This window comes from Olea europaea, chromosome 2, assembly GCF_002742605.1.
Source record: "Olea europaea var. sylvestris chromosome 2, O_europaea_v1, whole genome shotgun sequence".
Classification (NCBI taxonomy): Eukaryota; Viridiplantae; Streptophyta; class Magnoliopsida; order Lamiales; family Oleaceae; genus Olea; species Olea europaea.
Genome location: NC_036238.1, coordinates 2,867,142 through 2,887,217, shown reverse-complemented (window position 1 = coordinate 2,887,217; position 20,076 = coordinate 2,867,142). Strand labels below are relative to the sequence as shown.

Sequence of the window (20,076 nt, the reverse complement as noted above, 5' to 3'; positions counted from 1 at the left end):
TAGGTATAGAGACCTCGAGAATTCTTTAGAATATGGAAAAGATAAGTTTACCACATATATCATTATAAATGCCTTAAAAAATAGGGTTGTTAAATTAAAATCAAATTCTATCAACCAACAAAGTGGTGAAAATCTTTTGATAAAAGGTAAAAACGTTGGTAAATCTAATTTTCATTTAAAATTTCAAAATGACCTTAAGAAAAGGAACCATGACAAAATGAAATCCAAAACTAAGGCAAAAGGAAAGAAATGTTATTATTGTCGTAAGTTGAGTCACTTTACAAAAGATTGTTACAAAAAGCACAATGATTTGAAAGGAAAGAAACTAAATGAGAGTAATGTTGTTTTGTCATACGATAAGCAAAATTTTGATAATTGCCTGATTTTTATAAATATTGAAAGGAACCTAAATCAAGAATGGATTCTTGATTCGGGTTGCTCTTTTCACATGTGCCCTAATAAAAACTATTTTTTGAATTTTGAACAAACTAAAGGAAGCCAAGTTATCATGGGAAATAACATGACTTGCAAAGTGAAAAGTATTGAAACCATAAATTTCTTTTGGAAAATGGTAGAATTTTATTATCAAAGGGGGCCAGATTTGTCCTGAATTAGAAAGAAGCCTTATGTCTCTAGGAATGTTGGAAGACATGAAGTTTAACATAAAATTGGGTCAAGGACACATAAAAATCTTTAGGATTAGTGACTTGATCACTTCTATCCCAAAGAGACATGGTTTATACTTTCAAAATGCAAAATCTTTTTTTAATGGGTCTTTCAGTAGCAGTTTTAGATGATAAATTTAATCTTGCAAAATTATGGCATTGTAGACTTGGTCACATCGGGGTGAAAGGTTTAAAGGCCTTACAAAATAAAGTTGTATTTGGAAAATCAAATATTGGTGAATTGTCTAAATGTGAACAATGTTTGAAGGAAAGTAAGTTAAATTACATTTTCTCACTAGTACTCATAAATCAAAGCAAATTCTAGAATATTTACATGCTGATTTATGGGGCCCTATATCCACCCCTACTTTGTCTGGTTACAAGTACTACTTGCTGATTATTAATGATTTTTAAGAAAATTTTGGGTGTTTCTTTTGAAAACTAAAGATGAAACATTTGCCACATTTAAAAATTGGAAAACCCAAATTGAAAATCAAACTAATCTGAAAATCAAAACTTTGAGAACAGCCAATAGACTAGAATTTTGCAATTATGAGCTTAATGACTTTTGCAAGTTGCATGACATCTTAAGGTATAGAAGTGTAACCTACACATCCCATCAAAACGGCATTGCAGAAAAATGAATAGGACTTTGTTGAATAAAGTTAGATGCATGCTTTTGAGTTCTGGCTTACCCAAATTATTTTAGGATGAAACTATTAAAACTGCTGCATATTTGATTAATAGAAGTCCTACAAGCACTTTGAATTTTGATGTGCCTGAATCTGTGTGGACACAAAAGCCTGCGATTTATTCTTACTTGAAAACATTTGGTTGTACTGCATATACTCATCAAAACATTGGGAAACTTGAACCTAGATCTATCAAGTGTGTGTTTTTGGGCTATACTAAAAATGTTAAAGAATATAGGCTGTGGGTTTATGGGGAAAAAGGTTACAGGGTTATTATAATGATGGATGAGGTCTTTAATGAATCATGTATGCCATGTTTGGAAGGAAAACATGAAATCTGACAGAAAATGATGTCTAAATTGAGGTGGAGCCTATTAAAATTGATAATACCAATTTTGTCCCCCTCGAAACAGCAACTTAGGAGTCTGACCAGAATGAAAACGAGCCTGATTTGGCTGAACCTAAGCAATATGATGACAATAATACACTTCTAGATGAATACTAACTCACTAGAGACAGGGATACGAGGCAAATTAGACCAGCTACTAGGTTCAATAGTGATGACTTAGTGTCTTTGTTAACTTACCAAGAAAAAACTAAATCTGAACCTAGTTCATATCATGAAGCCTTAAAATCTAAAGATTTTAAGCGGTAGTTGAGTGCTATGGAAGAAGAAATGTCTTCTTTATACAAGAATAAAACTTGGGAATTGGTTGATAGACCTAAGGATAAGAAGCTAGTTGATTGCAAGTGGATTTATAAAATAAAGGAAGGGAAATGTGGTACTAATAATGTTAGATACAAAGTTAGACTTGTTGTCAAGGGTTTCACACAAAAAGAGGGTGTGGACTATAATGAGATTTTTTTCCCCGTGGTTAAATATACAACTATAAGATGCATACTTGCTTTAGTTGTGTAATTTAAGTGGAAATTTGATCAATTAGATGTAAAAACTGCATTTTTATATGGTGAATTGGATGAAGTGATCTACTGAAACAGCCTTTAGGATTTATTAAAGGACATCCTGAGAAAACTGTGTGTTTGTTAAAAAAATCATTGTATGGCCTAAAACAAATTCCAAAACAATGGTATAAAAAATTCAATTCATTTGTCTTGAAGCTTGGGTTTAGTGAAAGCAATTACGATACCCGTCTTTATTGTAAAGGAAGTTGAGGTAAAGATTCTTTGTATCTTGTGCTTTATGTTGATGATATACTTCTTGCTAGTGCCAATAAATCTGAAATTGATAATTTCAAAGACAAATTAAAATTAGAATTTAGTTCTTTATGTTGATGATATGCATCAATGCATTTAATATGTTTTATTGTAAACCTGTGACTTTTTCCCTTACTAATCACTTTATATTAACATCTGATTCGTGTCCTAAAACTGAAGACGAACTCGAAAGAATGTCAAAAGTACCTTATGCTAATGCTATTGGTTCAATCATGTACTTAATGATTTGCACCAGACCTGATTTGATTTTCGTATTAGTGTTTTGAATAGATTTATGGAAATCCTGGTGAAATTCATTGGGAAGCATTGAAATGGTTATTGAGATACTTAAAGGGTTCATCAAACTTAGGATTAACGTTTAAAATGGACAAAGAGGGGGTAATTTTAAAGGGTTATACTGATTCTGATTTTGCTAGAAATGGAGCAATAGAAAATCAACTTCATCTTATTTTTACACTTTCTGTGGTACTATGATAAGTTGGAAACCTCAGTTACAAAAAATTGTTGCTCTATCTTCCACCTAGACTGGATATATTACAGGCACTGATGTCATTAAAGAAGGCATATGGCTGCATGGTTTGTTGAATGAACTTGGTTTAGTTGACACTAATCCAATACTATATTTTGATAATCAAAGTGCATTCCATTTGAGTGAGAATCCCATGTTTCGATAGAACAAAACATGTTAATGTAAAATTCCCTTTTATATGGGATATTATCTCAAAAGGGATGCTGAAAATTAATAAAATACCTATTTTGTATAATCCATCAGATGTGGGATATGGGAATTACGGTGATACCTTCAAATAAGTTTCAAAACTATTTAAAGATGTTATCTATTAATTCTTTTCATTGATTGTACATGTACTTAGAGCAAATGAAATTATAAACAATTAGTGAAGCTCCTAGCTGTACTATAGCGAAGAATTTTGGAAACAATGTGGAGATTGTTGAGAATCGAACCGGTGACTTATTACCTGAAGCTGTGTGCTTCCAAAATTGTATTAAAGTCGTGCTTTACAAAATAACAACTTTGTAAGTGGATGCATTTGTCTGGATCATGACACGTGGTGCTATTTTGAAAGTCTAATCTACTTCTAGATGGTTCTAGCTACTTAAGCCCCATTTGACCCTTTGTCTGCCAGATTTGAAGAGATTTTCTAGGGTTCTGTTTTTCTTCTCTTCGTGCTCTCTCTCTCTGTCTCTCTCTCTCTGTGAAGAACACCTTCATTTCTATGATTAGGGCTCAATTTCTTTGAGTGTTTTCAACATGTAAACTAGTGAAAACTCTTGTAATATAATAGATCTTGTAGAGGTATATTATTGAGTGTTGGTTTGTAAGAATCTGTGTGATTCTTGGGAAGAGCAGTTTGGGTTTCTGGAGATTTTAAGGGCCTAAGTCGTTTCCTTCATGTATTCGTAGTTTCCTTCGTGGATATTGTTGAGATAAGTCTTCGTGACTTTATTCTTTTATTTCTCTAAGATAGTCATGTATTCTTCTTGTTGATTTTTGGCTATTTTAATGCAACCAAGCTAAATCCATTTATAATGGATGCTCAACAAGGGATTAGACGTTAGATGTGGTCGTCAAACCTCTGTGACTTCAGCCAAAAATTCCTTGTGTTGATTTTCTTATTTCTGCACTTTATCTTTACTGTTGTAATTGTGGTTTTGAATCTTGGTTAATATTTGGTATTTCTCGACCTTTCATATCCCGCACTCGTTACAAACCATAATGTTCCGTATATGCAATCATGAATGTTTGCAATTCGTATTCCCTTGATGAATAGGAGCATTATGCGTGAGGTGAATGCATTGGCACAATGAATAGAGCTACCATGGGTGGAAGGCCACTCATTCGATAATTGTCCACATTCGATCACACTTTACAAAGTTATGACCCTCAAGCCTCGATGTGAGGCCACAATAATTGGCGAAATCTAGTGTTGGTTTGATAGGATGGAATTTACAGTATTAGACAAAAACTTATAATCAAGTCATCGAGGAATGATATATCATTAGACAAATAAGGGAGAAATGAGGAAAAAAATTGAATTTGTGAGCAAATGGAGAGAGCCTGTTTTTTGCTTATTGTAGATATGATGTGTGGTGTGAACATGCTCGCAGAGAGGTTTTATGTCATGCAATTTTCTCTGCATCTAGTATATATTGAACTTGACTACAAGAAGATAAACGATCAAATAGACAATATAGGCCACCAAACCAACATCACTTTACCTCCAAAAACTGTCCATCCTTATGACCATTTATTAGAGATGAGTAATGCCTCAAATAACAATCTGCCACATACAACGACCATTGCAATCGCTGGCTGAATAACATTATTCATTGGAGAATGCCAGAAGTGCACAATCAAAATGTTTTATTTAGGGGAATACAAAGGTGATACTACGCGTTGCATTCAAAGATAAATAATTAACTCATTCCCTAATTTTTAACAATTTCAAAAAGCAAAAAAAATGCAAAATTTGCTTTCCTCCTGAATTTATCGTTACAAGGGGCGTGTAACTTGAAAGGAGAGGAGATCAGTTATCGAACCAACCTTCAGTTGACATCCACACTTTGTTCCAGCTCTTCTCACAGAAAGCTATGGCAGTCACAATGAATTTGAAGCGGCATTTAATCAGAGAACGTAAACAATTTATTGCCCTTGATCTGTATTGACAGCCAAATCTGTGTTACACAGCTCCAGTCGAGCATGTGTGTATGCATGTATGCAGCTCCTGGTAATATTGAATGTCGAGAAGATAACATTTATATGTCCAAATCATCGTCAGGGTCCTCATCTGAATCTGGCATCTCGTCATCTGAATCGCGAAAATATATAATCTCGCCCCTCCCAGAATCTGTAACCGTCTGCACTTTCTCTGCAGAAGTATATTGTATTTCAGCTCTGTCCTCATTGGGAGACTTTCGACCATCATAAATTTGAATGGTTTTACCATTTCCTTCAAGCAATCATGGACTTGTTATTAAGAAAACGACATAATTTAATATGGAAAGAGAAGAAATAAATATTATCTTTCCTTATTCTGAATCAAAATTAATATTATTTTAAAATGTAGAAGTTCATAATGCATCCATACCCTGGTGCTCAAATGGAAGTACAACTTTTGCCCTGTCATTTCGCTCCTTTTCCGACAACTCTAGATTGAACTGGACCTGCCAACAAAGACCCAATTTGATATTTTATTTAACAAGTATTAATATGTGGTTTGCATCGCATCTGCATTCGTCGAGTGTGTACTATTATATCGTTTATTCCTAGCTTAGACATTAAAGTGTGCATAAGAGGGTAGAGTAGAGTAGAGGTAGCTAACTCCCCAAGAGCAAATCTTTATTAACACAAATTTCTTTGCATCCATTTTATTGTTCAACCAGCCCACTCACCCAAACATAAAAGGTACACATTGCAGATGTTCTAATCAAATATAGATACGCAAGTAACGCAACATACCTTAGGCACAAGGCTTTGGGCAATCATTTCAGCTTCAGAAGAAATGGGAGTGAATTTGATGCCTGATTGCTCAATACAAAATTCTTCAGACTAAGAAAAGATATGAATACCATCAGATAGTCAGCTACTTCGATATTGTGGAAAATTAAATTGGAAGAAATAGAAACAAATACAAAAAGTGATGTCACATGTTTGCGCAAGAGAATGTGTATGAAGGCATAGGATGCCATAGTGGGAAAAAAGGAGGTGGAAGTTGGGCACTGTTAGGAGAGTACCATCAATCTCACACGTCCATTTCTGCGTTTGAAGCGTATGTGGATCTTTCCTCCTCTAAGGTTTTGTTCCAGGAAAGGAAGTTTCTCAGAGTTGGCTCGCTGTCCATTTATTGGCCGAGTTATTGGATCTGAACTGGCCTGAATGGAGGATATGTACTCGAGAGCAGCAATCGCCTTGGTCTCGTGAATGTCAGAATGCAATAGCCAAAACAGGCAAGATACCTGGCCTGCAATCAACAATCATTATGTCATCGAGAGTAAAATTATGTTTTTTATTCCTTTTGATATATCTTTTGGGCAAAGATGTGACAGAAAAGGTTGTATTCATGCAATGACAACTGATAAATACTTTCATCAAAAACAACATGACAAATTGGGCTGGTCGATGAAAGAATTACTGTGACTCGATAAATTAGAATATGAATTTATTCATTTTAAAATGAGATTGTTAGCGGTCGAGTATTATGGAATATAGAGTCTGGGGCTGACCAAAGTGTTAAATAATAACCACCCTTTTACACAAAGATCTCCTTCTGTTGTTAGTTATGTTGTTGATACTGATGAATAAGATGCTCGATAAATAAATTGCAGAATAAGATTTAGTTATCCTGAACCTCAAAAATTTCATAGACAACAAAAGCATAAACAAGAGATTACAACCCAAATCAAAATTCAATAGAAAAAACATATTGAAATTTTTTTGAAAACAACAGATAGATGGGAAAAGTACAACTGTGATTAACCAAAAACCTTCAATTTCTTTGAACTCGTCAGACGTGTACTTGACCTGATCCATTGGAAAAACCTAATTCAATAGGTTTCTTAAATTATTTGGAGGTAGAAATGATAGGTCTCCGCAAATCCAACTGAACACTTGATCACTACATGCTACGAAAACAACCTCTACCACGAATTCCCAAGGCACTATAGCAAAGTCTAATCATAACAAGAAATTATTTCCACATAAAGCAATGCATTCAGACAACGCTTATCTTCCAACTTCGTCAATCAAGTTTATGGGTTACAACCTCTTCAATCAACTTTATGAGTTATAAACATAACAGACAAGGATGAAATTCGTAAGTAAATTCAATAATACAAAAGATCTCATAAAGTTGAAGAAACAGTAACATACTATGACTCCGAAGGTTGCTTAGAAGTCCAGCAACTGAAGAGATGGATGCGTGCCTTAGCATCTCGCTTACCTGAGAAGAAATTAAAGTTGCACACCATAAGCAATGGTGGGGCGAACTGATATTTATGGGGGAGTACTAGATTTTAATGGATTTTAAAAGATCATGAATTCTAATGAATACTGTGAAGTTGAATAGATTTCCACAGAAATCATAAGTATCTCATTAGAAATTGTGAAATTTCAAAAGAGTTTGTTAAGTGTAATTTTGAATTGGAATTCATCCAAATCTTTCGAAGTACTTTATTAATGAAATCCTTTAAAATCCATCAATTATTGAGGATACCTAAATTTTAAAGTACTTTATTGAAAAATCATTAAAATTTTAGTTGGGGCACCTAGATTTTAACGGATTTTAATAAAATCCATTATAATCTCAATTGGGAACACCTTCGGACTTTTAAAATCCATTAAAATCTCTGTTGCAGACATTTGTTAACCTCTAACATTTATTAATCTAATTGACAGTTGGTGTGAAATTTAGTCAATCTAAATCTCAAAACTAATTGGCTCAATTTCTTAACAGTGGCAACAAGGAGCTTCTTTGCCATTTATAATTTTAATGGATTTTTTCATTTAATTATTATTGGATGAAGTGCACAAGGAATATTGATGAAGAAAAACCATCAACTGCCCCATTACTGCCATACAATGATTAGAAGACACAGTGGCAGAAGATTCTATCATGAAATTTTCTCTGTGCTGCTGACTGCTGAGTCTGCTGCTTTTATTTCTTTACAGAGAATGGAACAGTGCAGTGGAAGTCCAAGAGCTCATAAATGGTACTCCTTGTACTTTACTTTCTCAGATTTCATAGCTGATATAACTGTACTAATTTTAACCCGAAAAGGATTATGCAGTTTGCAAAAGGAATTTAAAGACCTCAAACTCTTTTATTTTTACCATTTCAGCTGAAGAGCTTTACTAATAATAAGCCTAAGAAATGCAGTCTAATTAGTGATATTCCTTCCCTTGTTTCACAAAAAAGAGAATAATTTGTTGAAGACAAGCACGTGGCTCTCTCTAAAAGCTTAAACTATTTAAATCAAATAGTTCAACATGTTATCGCAGTAAGCAAAAGTCCTAACTTCAAGTTTCACCGCTATCCATTTAATGAAGTTAAACAGGTGTCAGGCTTTGACAGGAAAAAAGAACCTTTCTACACGTGAGGGGACATGTTGAAGATGAAATGTCATTGATATACACATGGCTCTCTTTTAAAGCTTAAGGTTTTAGATCGAGTGGTTCAACATAATCTATAAAAACAAACCTTTCTTAGTTCTTAAACTGTATAGAGGAATTTATCTCTGTTTTACCATCTAGGGTGGGCATTGGCAATAAGAAATAGAGGGTGTTCAAATTCAAAAGAACCAACTTCAACTGATGTATGTAGAATCCAGACTGTTTATACGGTCACTGGTCAGAGGAGAAGCACAGAAAGCATACAGAAAAATGCAAAATATGCAGCTATTATTCTGGAGATTACTTTACATCAGAAGTAACGAGAGTGCATGGAGTAAGATTCACAATACTATTAAGGAATTGCAAACTATGGATGTTCTCTTGGCATCTTAATTTGAGAAATGAAGAATTTTAGATGATTTCATTTACCAAAAAAAAAAAAACAAAACAAGCTGAGGCCAGATTTCATCTTTCAATGTGGCCAAACAGCTAAGTTCCTCTTTTTGTTAGCAGCTATCGGATTCTTTACATAAAGCTTCCACTCATTCTCCGACAGGCTTTGCCAAAATCCTCTCAGAAAGTGGGGAAAAAAAACCATCAACTAAATTTCATTTCTAACTTACAATCCATCCAATAAAAAATAACACCAGCAATAATCATATTTCCATTTCATCAAATTCAAATAACCTCAGGGAAAAGGAAAGTTACCGAGTCTATGGCAACCGCAAAGCGTCCCTTTCCATCTTCAACCAATTCTGCAACCACAAGGAAATCAAGTAATATTAAACTCAATACTGTTTTTAATTTCACTACAAACCCATCATTCACATTGTCTAACGGTAAATATTAAATAGCTAGAATTTCACTAGTACTCGTACCTTTCCCTAGTTCAACAATTGCCAACAATAACTTATTCAAGTCTTTCACATTTTTATATAAATTAGCCCTAGTTGAAGTTCCAGGAGTGAGACTCGCAATTCTTCCACTCTCCATAAGCTTGCTTCTCCAACCCAGTGGATCCGTACAACAATCCAAAACCTTAATCCTGATCAAATTAACAATCTCTTGCAATAGTTAGTAAAAAGGATACACTATATACTTTATCAAGTATGCATCTAAACTATTAAAACACTAATAAAAAATGACCATTTATTTGACGAAGCTATATTGTTTCCTTTACTCTTAAACAATTGTTCGTAGTACAAAGGACCCCGAGAGAGTGCAACCAGCACAATACCTCTGCAAATTAAAAGAAAACAAAACAAAACTGTCAGGACAATGTAAATCTGAACAACTTTTGCTTCTGGAATCTGAGTTTTAGGGTTTTCTTTAAAGAAGAGTGGACTCACTGTGACTGGGATTTTTGTGCAACAATAAAGGAAGAGAGCTGCGAGAGGACGTGATTGAAGAGTAGGGATCCAAACGGACTTTCATTTGAGTCTTTTATTGTAAGAGCAGGGGCATGCTCCCCTTCTAACGCGCCGTCGCGTAGGGCTCTACATATCCGTTCTGCCATTTTTGTTCAAGGGCATGCTACGGAAATTCCAATATAGAAACGTTTTGTAAGACCTGCTAAGAGTTCTTTTCTAATTCGTTTTAATAATTTGAATAGGATAATTCTAAGTGTAGGCCTATTTGACAGAATTTTTACTTTTGTTTTTATTTTTTGTCAAAAAATAAAAATAAAAATAAAAAATATATATATATCTTATTCTTTTACTCTATTTTATTTTTAATCACATAATTTTCTATAAAATAATATTACACACAAATCAAAAAAAATTTATTTTTTTTCAACCACACATTTTTCAAAAAAAATTATTTCAACCATTAAAATTTGAATAGAATGAGAGCCAAACGAGGGCATATATTTGGAGTGGATCCTTAAACATATAATCGCGAAGTTGGGGTCTGGAAGATGGGTTTTTGAAGGGCAATTGGCGCAGTCCGAAGAGATTTGATTGAATTCAAGTGGTCGACGTGGATTAGCTGGTGGCGGTGGCGGTGGCGGTGGCGGTGTATGTTTGAAGGAATATAGATATTTTTATCAATTCCTTGGCCCACAGAAAGAATTTGGCAATTTTCTGATCAAGGGTTTCATTTAAAGTAATGGTTCCATTACAGTATCGGAGAAAATTTATGAATTCCAACATTACTCAATTCAAAGTCATAATATAAATTTATGTTAGACAATATTCACTAAATTGTATGTCCTAAAAATTACAACAATATTCTAACAATAACTCTATTTATTCAGGCACAACTACAAAAAGAAATAAATATTTTAGTATAAATTATGGGATAATGTAAACATTCAAATTTTAAAGTTAAACCATAAACCCTAAACTAATTTTCACCTACAAAAAAAGAAAAAAAGAAAAAAAAGAGTTCACCTATACTAAAAGGCCCATTATCCATAATAAAATTTCAAATTTCAGCAACACTATAAAAATAAAATAAAAACCTAAACGGCGAAATTAAAATAAGCGATTGTAATTTGTAAAGAACATTCAAATCTCACAGAAGATTAATAGCAGCAAAATAAAATAAATCCACAAAACGTAAAGATTAAGTACACGTTAGAATTACTTATTGAAATTGCAGCTCAAAAAAATCGAAAAATGATTTACCTCAATTCTCCAAATGCTTGGAAGATGAATGGAAAGAAATCCTCAAACGGGTTTTCGTTTGCTGCAAAAGAAATCAGCTATGGATTTTATTTTTATTGCGAAAGGCTGGTTCTGTGCTCTGTCTGCAGAAACTCGGGAAGGAAAGTGGGGAGGCATGAGATTTCATGATTGGGCTGGACTAAGTAGGGGTGGGCGTGGGTTGGGTCGGGTCGGTTTTCGCCCCAACCCGAATCTAACCCAACATGATCGGTTTGGTCGAAATTTAATTCAACCCAACTCGTGTAAAGTTTGAAACCCAACCCAACCCAATCCAATCAAGTATCGGTCGGGTTGGGTTGGGTTGGTCGGTTTAGGACAACTTGTTAATAAAGATTAAAGTTATTCATTTTTGGGTGTAAAGCATCACTAATATAGCCCCAGAGCCTCAAAATTTACAAAACTAATTATCACAGCATAGATAAAATTCAATTGAGACACTAAAGAGTAGAAATCACAACCAATTTAGACGTTGATTTCTCACAAAATTCTCTAATAGTGGGACGGGATTGGAACTTATAAGGTAAAAAAATTTCATCAATACAACATACTCCAAATCATTAAATAGTGTCAGCAAAGAAGAAATAGCAGAGATGTAGTCAAAGAAGAGATCACCTGAGAGATGAGTCTGTTCAGATTAGTATATGTTGGCCTCTCAATGTCAAGTGACTTGCGCCAAATATCATAGATCGCCTCATTGTCAAGAAGCACGGCAACATCAGTGTGCTCCAACAAAGAGTGGGTCGAGAGAACAGAGTTGTATGGCTCAACCACAGCAGTCGAAACTTGAAAGGATAGGTAAATAGTGAACCTCAACTTTGATTTCTTACCATTCAACAGAAAGCCTCTCAAGCAAAAAAAATTCAAGTCCAGATCCAATGCCCCCACTGACAGCATGGAACACCATGAACCTTTACAATCCAGTACAATTATTCGTAAGCTTTCGGAGCTTGAGTGAGAGCGAGAGCGAGAGGGAGGGGGAGGGAGAGATTTTAGGGCTTCTTTTGGATTTGGGAGTGACCGAGTGATTAGCCATTTACGAAATTTTATTTTTTTATTATTTTTATTATTTTTTTTTTTTTAAGTTCGGGTTGGGTTGGGCGGATTGGGTTGGTTTTAATAGGTTAACCCACAACCCGACCCGACCCGACCCAACCCACCTACGTAGCCAAAAAACCGAACCCACTTAAAAACAACAAAAAAACTGACCCAACCCGGTCGGGTTGGGTCGGGTCGGGCGGTTTGGACGAGTTGGGTCGGTTTTTGCCCACCCCTAGGACTAAGCATATAATTTCATAATTCACAAATACAACTATTTTTTATTTCCAAAATATTGTATTGCTTATTATTTTTTTATAATACATTTTGTAAAAGGGAATGTCACATTATCTACACCATTCTACCACTTGTTTTTATTGTCATCGCAGTCAACACAATCCTCGTTTGCCACCACTTATAACAAACTATGTTACATATGTAATCTTTATTGTCGCCGTTGTCTTCTACACTAAAAACATACTATATTATATCATCACTAACTACATCGTTATCGTGCAATCACCACCACCAACATGTGTTACACTTATTGTTTGGAATCTACTTAACATGCACAGCGGAAAATTAAAACATATTTTGATTCCCATCAATAATCGCCTTTGTGTTTAGATAGAAATTGTAATAAGATTGTATCTTTTTCAGATCTGCAAACTTCTTTGCTATTCTTTTCGTTCCAGTAATCCTGATTCGCCACCCACAGCTGTCCAATTGTCCAGCTTCCAACAGTGATCCACACAGAGAACAAGATTGCAGCTACCAGGGTTTTCTCCTCTTGTACTAGCAAGAATAATTATGAAGAAAAACCACATGGATTGAAAACCCTAGCCATGTATTTATATAATCCCAAACGGGCCTGGTCCGGTCCGATCCAATATTTAATTAATCCATTTAATTAAATTCGGTCCGTGAATTAATTAATCCAATTAATTAATTCGAGCTTATAAATAACCAACACAATTAATTAATTTATCCAACGATTGTTAAATTAATCAATTGACAAATTGCAATCTTCCAATTCTCTTTTGTGTGCGACCCATCAGGTTCCCGATCACGATATCTAACGACGTGAAATATTATTTTGATCTAATCAAAATTGATAAATCAAAACACCCTTTTAATTTATCATCAATTCACACTCGTCGTCCCAAATTGACATCTAACAATGTGTCAGGGCAATACATGTGACAGAAAATGTCATGTGGTATGACAAAATCAAACTCGTTCATTTGCCGTGAAACTATAATCCCCTCGTCAATATGATCGGATCAATTACGAGATATGGAAGTGTGTCAATCTCGATTATCGATCATATCTTTCACTCCACTATTAAGTCAATATAAGTCGAAAACTTATTTTCGACTTATGAGTACACCTTGGTCAAGGATTTCGTTATCGACTTAATTGAATGAAACGCAGATTATAGTCTCTTACTATCTAAGAGAGTGACGAATCATTTATTGGTCAATCACAACCTTCATACGATTCTTGACGTACCCGATCGATTTCGTATTAGCGGTCCTTTGCAGAGCAACATCCAATACCGTCAAAGTATGACTGTCATCATATAAGGTACCATGACGATCTCAAGTCAAAAGACCAATTCCACTACCGAACGTTAGAGATTAACCACTGACACTCAGATAGTTATCCATGTGGAATCTCTCGACGGTCTCCAATGTTTTGTTCTATAACAAAACATCCACGTATTTATTTAAGTGTCACCACACTTTAATGTGTGAAATCAGCTACTTACTTCATAAGTAAGAAATGTCACACGTGAGGTCTATCCGTAATAACGATATTCGTATCTCGTTATTACTTATGACCACGGACGATTTAAGATTCAATCAGATATAATTTGTATCTCACAATCACAATTCCTTGTGATTAACAAATTATGAAGATTTGAATCTACGAACTCTATTATTTATTTAATTGTCTATTAATTAAATAATAGATCTGCCATTAAATTACACTAATTATATATCAAAAGTATTTACATTCAAAGTTGATTGGACCTATGGCATAATACTTACACTTGTAACATGTGTTGCACTGTTGTTGCAACCATTGTTGCGCACTACACAACATACAACACTTGTAAATTGTCTTACACAATTGTCGCCCACCACCATCATTGACGCCATAATCACTAGCAACCACTTTTGCAAACATTGTGACCACCTCTCCATACCTATAAACCACTACAACCAGTCAAATCTAAAGTCGTCATCACCCACCACAAATGATAGCACCACCACAGCGATCTCTCGCTTGCATTCCACCACCACTGAAAAAGGGCAACATCTGTAGATAAATTCCACAACAACCACAATCTTTGTTCACATTCCACCCCCACCACCATCGTTTTCACTTCCAAAAGCGCAAGCACCTTTAATCACTAGATCTGTGCTGCCTTTAGTAGAATTCCTGAGTAAAAATCAAAAGATTTTGAAACTTTTGCTCATTTTATCATGAGTGTCTTAATGAACATCCTAAGCCATATATTGCTTCTTTTTACCATTGCATGCTCAACTGTATTCAACAAGGTCATCAATGTTCGTAGTTCGGTACGCTCCTCCAACTCATCCAAACCTGCTTGTGTTCGATTTTGGAAATGTGTAGTGTATTAGGGGAGTAGCTAAATGATCAAAATTGGTGGTGGTGGTGGTGGTGGACGATCTGGAATCCATTCTCTTTCTTGCAATTTAATGATCGGAAAATGGTGGTGGGTGGCTCCTGTTCTAACCATGGGATTGGATGCATGAACTCTTGTAACCGCGAAATATTTGTGTTGGAAACATACAATTTAAAATTGATTTATAAGTTGTACATGTGGAGATTTCTAGGTCATGGGAGTGGCTGTTGATATTGGTGTTACACATTGCCTTGGATTTTCAAACTCGGGGACCTTTTATTTGATAATTTTTTACTTCAGTATTTAATGACCAATGTGCCCCTTAACCATCTTTCTGGCACCTTGGTTGCGAAAATGATAAGGGACAATTGGCTAAACTCAAGGACAGATCCAGAATTGTTGCTTGTGTGTATTTAGGAGCTTAAGCTTCTTGTTCACAATGTACCTGAGATTGTAGAAGTGGTTGGCAATGCATGTGCAGATCAAGTATTGCACATCAGCAACAGGATGGGGAAAAGAAATCAAAAAAGGGTTTTGTGTTCCATATTTACTGAACTCATGTCAGCTAAGAAGGCTGTGTTTTCTGAAGCAATCTCCAAGTTGATAAGTCGACTCAACATAGAACGTGAGGTATATAGGAATTCTTTCCTCTACTAGTTTTTGCTGACATTCATTTAAAATTTTCATCTCCGTAATCAAATACTGCTTGAGATGCTTTATTCGTCGTCACTAGAATTATTTAAGAGAAACTTTGTATTTGTTCAGTTTCTCTTTTCATTCTTAATTGCACGCAGCGAGATTTTGCTAGCAATTCAGTAGCGTTAGAGGCGTCAATTGAGTGGACTGTGCTCACACTTCACACTGGCTCGATGTGATTGAGTGGTGGATGAGTAGATAATATTTGTGGGTTTATTGGAGTGTGTGGTTAAAAATGAAGTTTGATAACTTATAAATAATTTATAAATCAGCCAAAAGGAGGATAGTCTGGCCTTGGATCCAATCCTAAATCCGTCCCTAGGGAGATGATGGTGTTATAGCGGCCTTCTTGCTTAATTACGTCAAACTTAGGTCGGGTGAAGCCTTATATTTAGGGGCAAATGAACCTCATGCATATGTATATGGTGAATGCATTGAGTGCATGGCTGCATCGGACAATGTTGTACGTGCCGCCCTTACTCCTAAGAATCGGGATGTTCAAACTCCCTGTTCCATGCTCACATACACAGGTGATGATACGAAAACTCATTGAAGACATTGTTTTGTTAAAACATTGTTCCCCCCTCTTTACTATTAATTTTAGACTGGCATAATAAATCCTTCTACACCTTAGAGCCTTGTTTTGTAGAGAGGAAAAATAAGCAAAAATTCCGCCCATTGTATTATCTTGTATAATTCATAACTGTGTATCAAACATACCTCTAAGAATCTTCATTCGACATAGGTTTCGTCAGGGATGGATTCAATGTGGCGGCAGTGGGGTCAGCTGCCCCACAGAAAATTTCAAAATTTGCCCAAGATTTTTTTAAAATTTTCTGAAAAATCCTTATAGTTTTCAATGTTTGCCTTGACAATCAAAATTTTGTGAAAATTGTCCTAACGATTCTTTTATCCTGGCTCCGTCCCTGGGATTCATAGTCTTGAAACTGCTCTCACCTAATTCAATTGCTATTGCAGGGCCTGCCACAAGTCCTCAAAGGAGTTGCTCTGAATGCTTGCGCAGTTAAATATATTCCTCCATTTGACGAAATTTGAGGTTGATCTAAGTTTCCTTCCTGAAGGAACATCAGCTGTTTTTCCGGCAGTCCCTGGTCCATCCGTGTTCCTGGTTATGGCAGGAGAGGGAAAAATACGGACAGCATCCAACGAAGAGTCTGTTGCTGAAGGAGACGTGCTTTTTACATGTGCTAACACTGAAGTCACCGCTGCAACTACATCATGTTTGCGTTTATATAGAGCAGGAGTGAGCAATAGGTTTTGGGAAGAGTCGAATACTTAATCAAACTAGATCGACTAGAAATTAATGGAGTTTTTTCATTTTTTCTAATACTATGTATTGTTGTATTTTTGTGTTTTAGCATCTGAATGTGTACATTGTAAATTCAGAAGGCCCAGTTACAGTTGCACATAGCAAAACCAAATTTCAACTAACAACAACAAAAATACTCCAAAAAGAACAAGTATCCAATAAGAAAATAGCTTGTCATTAAAATTCTCGCTTCCTAATGAACAAAGACCATTAAACAACATCTCTACAAGTCAACTTTAAATTACCAATAAGAATTAAAATCCATGACTAGAGAATCGACAAGAAAACAGGAAGCAATGGTTTAGGCCTCTGTAATGGGAAATTCGAACACTACATCTTTCCCTGAAAGCTTTCTGTAGACTCCAGCAAATGTCTCTAGCTTATTTTCAGTGTCATTCTTTGCCTTTGGATCCAAGAAAACCTGCAACAAGCGCCATTAATAAATTTGTAAAAGTGAGATGTGCATTTTATCAAATAATAAAAAAAAAGAACCTTCATTATCTTTGATCCATCAAGCCTGTATCGGATACGTTTTCCAACTATCTCAGCAGGATGAACAATATCCTCAAGCATGGCCTCGTGCACAGCTGTGAGTGTACGAGTACGGGGCCTCTGCATAGCAGAACCCTTCTTTGGCGGTCGCACTATCCTTCGTGTAGCAATGAAAACAACTTCCTGCAAGTAGTAATTCACAAGAAATTGAGGTGAGCAGATAGAAAATATTTTTAGGTCACTTCTGTTATGTGAATAATGCCTCTATATACTTAAAATAAAAACCTATTTAAGAAAATAGGTCGCGAAGAAAATAAAAAACAATATTATCTGCAATCATTAGTTATTTTAGTTCCTGTTGCAAATTATTATTTTATGTGGAATTTCTTATAGAGAGACAACTTCATTGATGAATACAAATATGTAGAGGCAAATATCATAAACCACCACATTGCCATTATATATTTGGACTCAGAAACACAATGGTAAATGAACTGACTCGATCAATCTGACCAAGGACACTGCAAGATAAAGTCATCATATTGACAACGTATCAAAGATTTTAAAAGATTCTCATTTAAATTAGCCATAGGTATAGTTACAATTCCAGCAGTTGCAAATTCAAGCAAAAGCAAAAAGTACCATGTTGGAAAATAAAGACTATTCTACCATCATATTTTCTTAAGAAGAGTGTTGTAAATACAGGAGCATCCATTGTCACAATCATATTATTACCTTTCCACTGAACTTCTTCTCAAGCTCCCTCACCAGTCTAGGATGAATCTTGCGGAAAGCTTTCCTCAACCGATAAGGAACATGGATCACAATAGCCTTCTTGTTTCCAGAGACATCAATTTGCCTGGAGAATCAAATGAATATATTTAATATCATGCTAGGCAGCAATAGTACCAACATAAGATCGACACATCTTACATGGCAGAATTGATGTAAAGATCTTTCAGTTCACTCTTAATATCTTGGTTCGTATTCTCCAAGTCGAACAGAGCCTGAAGAAAGTTCAAGAATGAATAAATCATGATGTAATTGAAATAACCAGTGCAATTAAATAATTGCAGTAAAAAAGGACTGAGTGAGGACCTGGGCAACAGTCTCCTCGAACCCGGTAGGCTCAGCATCCTTATCCTTGTGAATCTTTTGAAGTGCAGTGAACATCTTGAAAGATCTGATTTGGAAACAAAGGTATGCAATCAAATTTTTATGACTGGGAAACTGATTTCCCTTATCCAGTATCCAGGAAATAACACCAGGCAATTCAAAATTTTATTCAAGCATAAACAAAAACCAAATAATTTCCAACACTAGGCCAGTGCTTGTATCGGACATTCAAAAATTTCGCCTACAAATTAAAGGTGTTCTTCCCTACAGATGGATGCCACATTCAATTTAGTCATACAGCTTCGGCTAACACAGATAACATCAAAAATTCAACTTTTTATATATAAATTAAGTCCATCTGAACACTAATTTTGACAGAAAAACTCCATGTTACCTATTTGCAAAGCATATAATATTAGCATAAATACAATTATCACGCTATTACCATTTATTTTTCAACTCTATCATAGATTAAACATTTTGATCTACTAAAATTCTCAATAATATGAAAATGCTACAAATTTTCTAAGCAAGAATTCTATCTAAGACACTTCCTCCGTATAAATTATTCATAATGCATCTCTAATGGGAGGAATTATCACTGTTAACGCCAGAAATACATCATTAACCATGCAAAACAAAACCCTCACACAGGGCGGAGCCACCTGGTGTCTAGTGGGGGCAACTAGTTTTTCAGGCAACGGAAAAACATAAACAACCTCAGCAAAAATTCGAGTGAAATAATGTTGAAAAATTTAGAGAAAGATTACCATCAACAAACATTTCTGGAAAAATAAAAATTATAAGGAGCTGAGTTCAAATTAAATCATTCACAACAAATAAATCAAGTCGATTTCAACATTTAATGCCCGTTTCAACACTAATACAATCCGATACTACCTTCCAAGTTTGGTGATGAAGAAGTTGAGTAGAAATCACTGCGACATAGATAAATTGGTGCAGTGATGAATATCAGAGTACGTTCCCAATTTATAGTGTAATACCTAGAAAGAAAACCTAGGTCCGAAGACTCTTCCCCATTGCTAAACAGACCTGGGTTATCCTTAGATGGGCTTTCCTTTTGGGTTTTACAACTATTTTTTGGAAAACTAGGCCCACTACACTTAAAATATAAAGCTTATCTTTGGCTCCAATTTTTCAAAAATTCATTTTTTAAAAAGTTATTTTTAATTACACATTCTTCCATAAAATAATTTTACACGTAAATAAAAATTTCTTATTTTTCACCACATTCTAAAAAAGAAAGAAAAAAATTGTCCCAAAATACATTTTCATGCTAAAATAGGATTCAAATAGGGACAAAATATTAGATTAATACCCTTAAAACGATTAAAACTGTAA

At 35.0% G+C, this 20,076-nt stretch overlaps 2 protein-coding genes and 1 pseudogene across 3 annotated transcripts; 1 reads left to right on the top strand and 2 right to left on the bottom strand.

Moving 5' to 3' along the window:
- Positions 1–4,826: 4,826 nt before the first annotated feature.
- LOC111408728 (elongator complex protein 5) lies at positions 4,827–11,500 on the bottom strand. Its single transcript, XM_023038488.1, has 10 exons — positions 11,351–11,500; positions 10,070–10,253; positions 9,867–9,959; positions 9,599–9,765; positions 9,429–9,475; positions 7,482–7,551; positions 6,347–6,573; positions 6,072–6,161; positions 5,701–5,776; positions 4,827–5,562 (listed from the first exon to the last, which is right to left on the bottom strand). Exons 2-10 carry the CDS (start codon positions 10,234–10,236, stop codon positions 5,369–5,371), a joined length of 1,131 nt encoding a protein of 376 aa, XP_022894256.1. The 5' UTR covers positions 10,237–10,253; positions 11,351–11,500; the 3' UTR covers positions 4,827–5,368.
- Positions 11,501–15,087: 3,587 nt separating this feature from the next.
- On the top strand, positions 15,088–17,076 carry LOC111371255 (annotated as a pseudogene).
- Positions 17,077–17,240: 164 nt separating this feature from the next.
- Positions 17,241–19,754, bottom strand: LOC111408718 (40S ribosomal protein S7-like). 2 transcript variants are annotated; one of them, XM_023038473.1, is made up of 6 exons: positions 19,615–19,754; positions 18,697–18,781; positions 18,532–18,605; positions 18,334–18,457; positions 17,599–17,781; positions 17,241–17,527 (listed from the first exon to the last, which is right to left on the bottom strand). In XM_023038473.1, exons 2-6 carry the CDS (start codon positions 18,769–18,771, stop codon positions 17,408–17,410), a joined length of 576 nt encoding a protein of 191 aa, XP_022894241.1. In that variant the 5' UTR covers positions 18,772–18,781; positions 19,615–19,754; the 3' UTR covers positions 17,241–17,407. The 2 variants fall into 2 exon arrangements, with proteins under 2 accessions (XP_022894241.1, XP_022894246.1); XM_023038478.1 differs by having other exon boundaries at positions 19,549–19,713.
- Between the last annotated feature and the right edge of the window lie 322 nt (positions 19,755–20,076).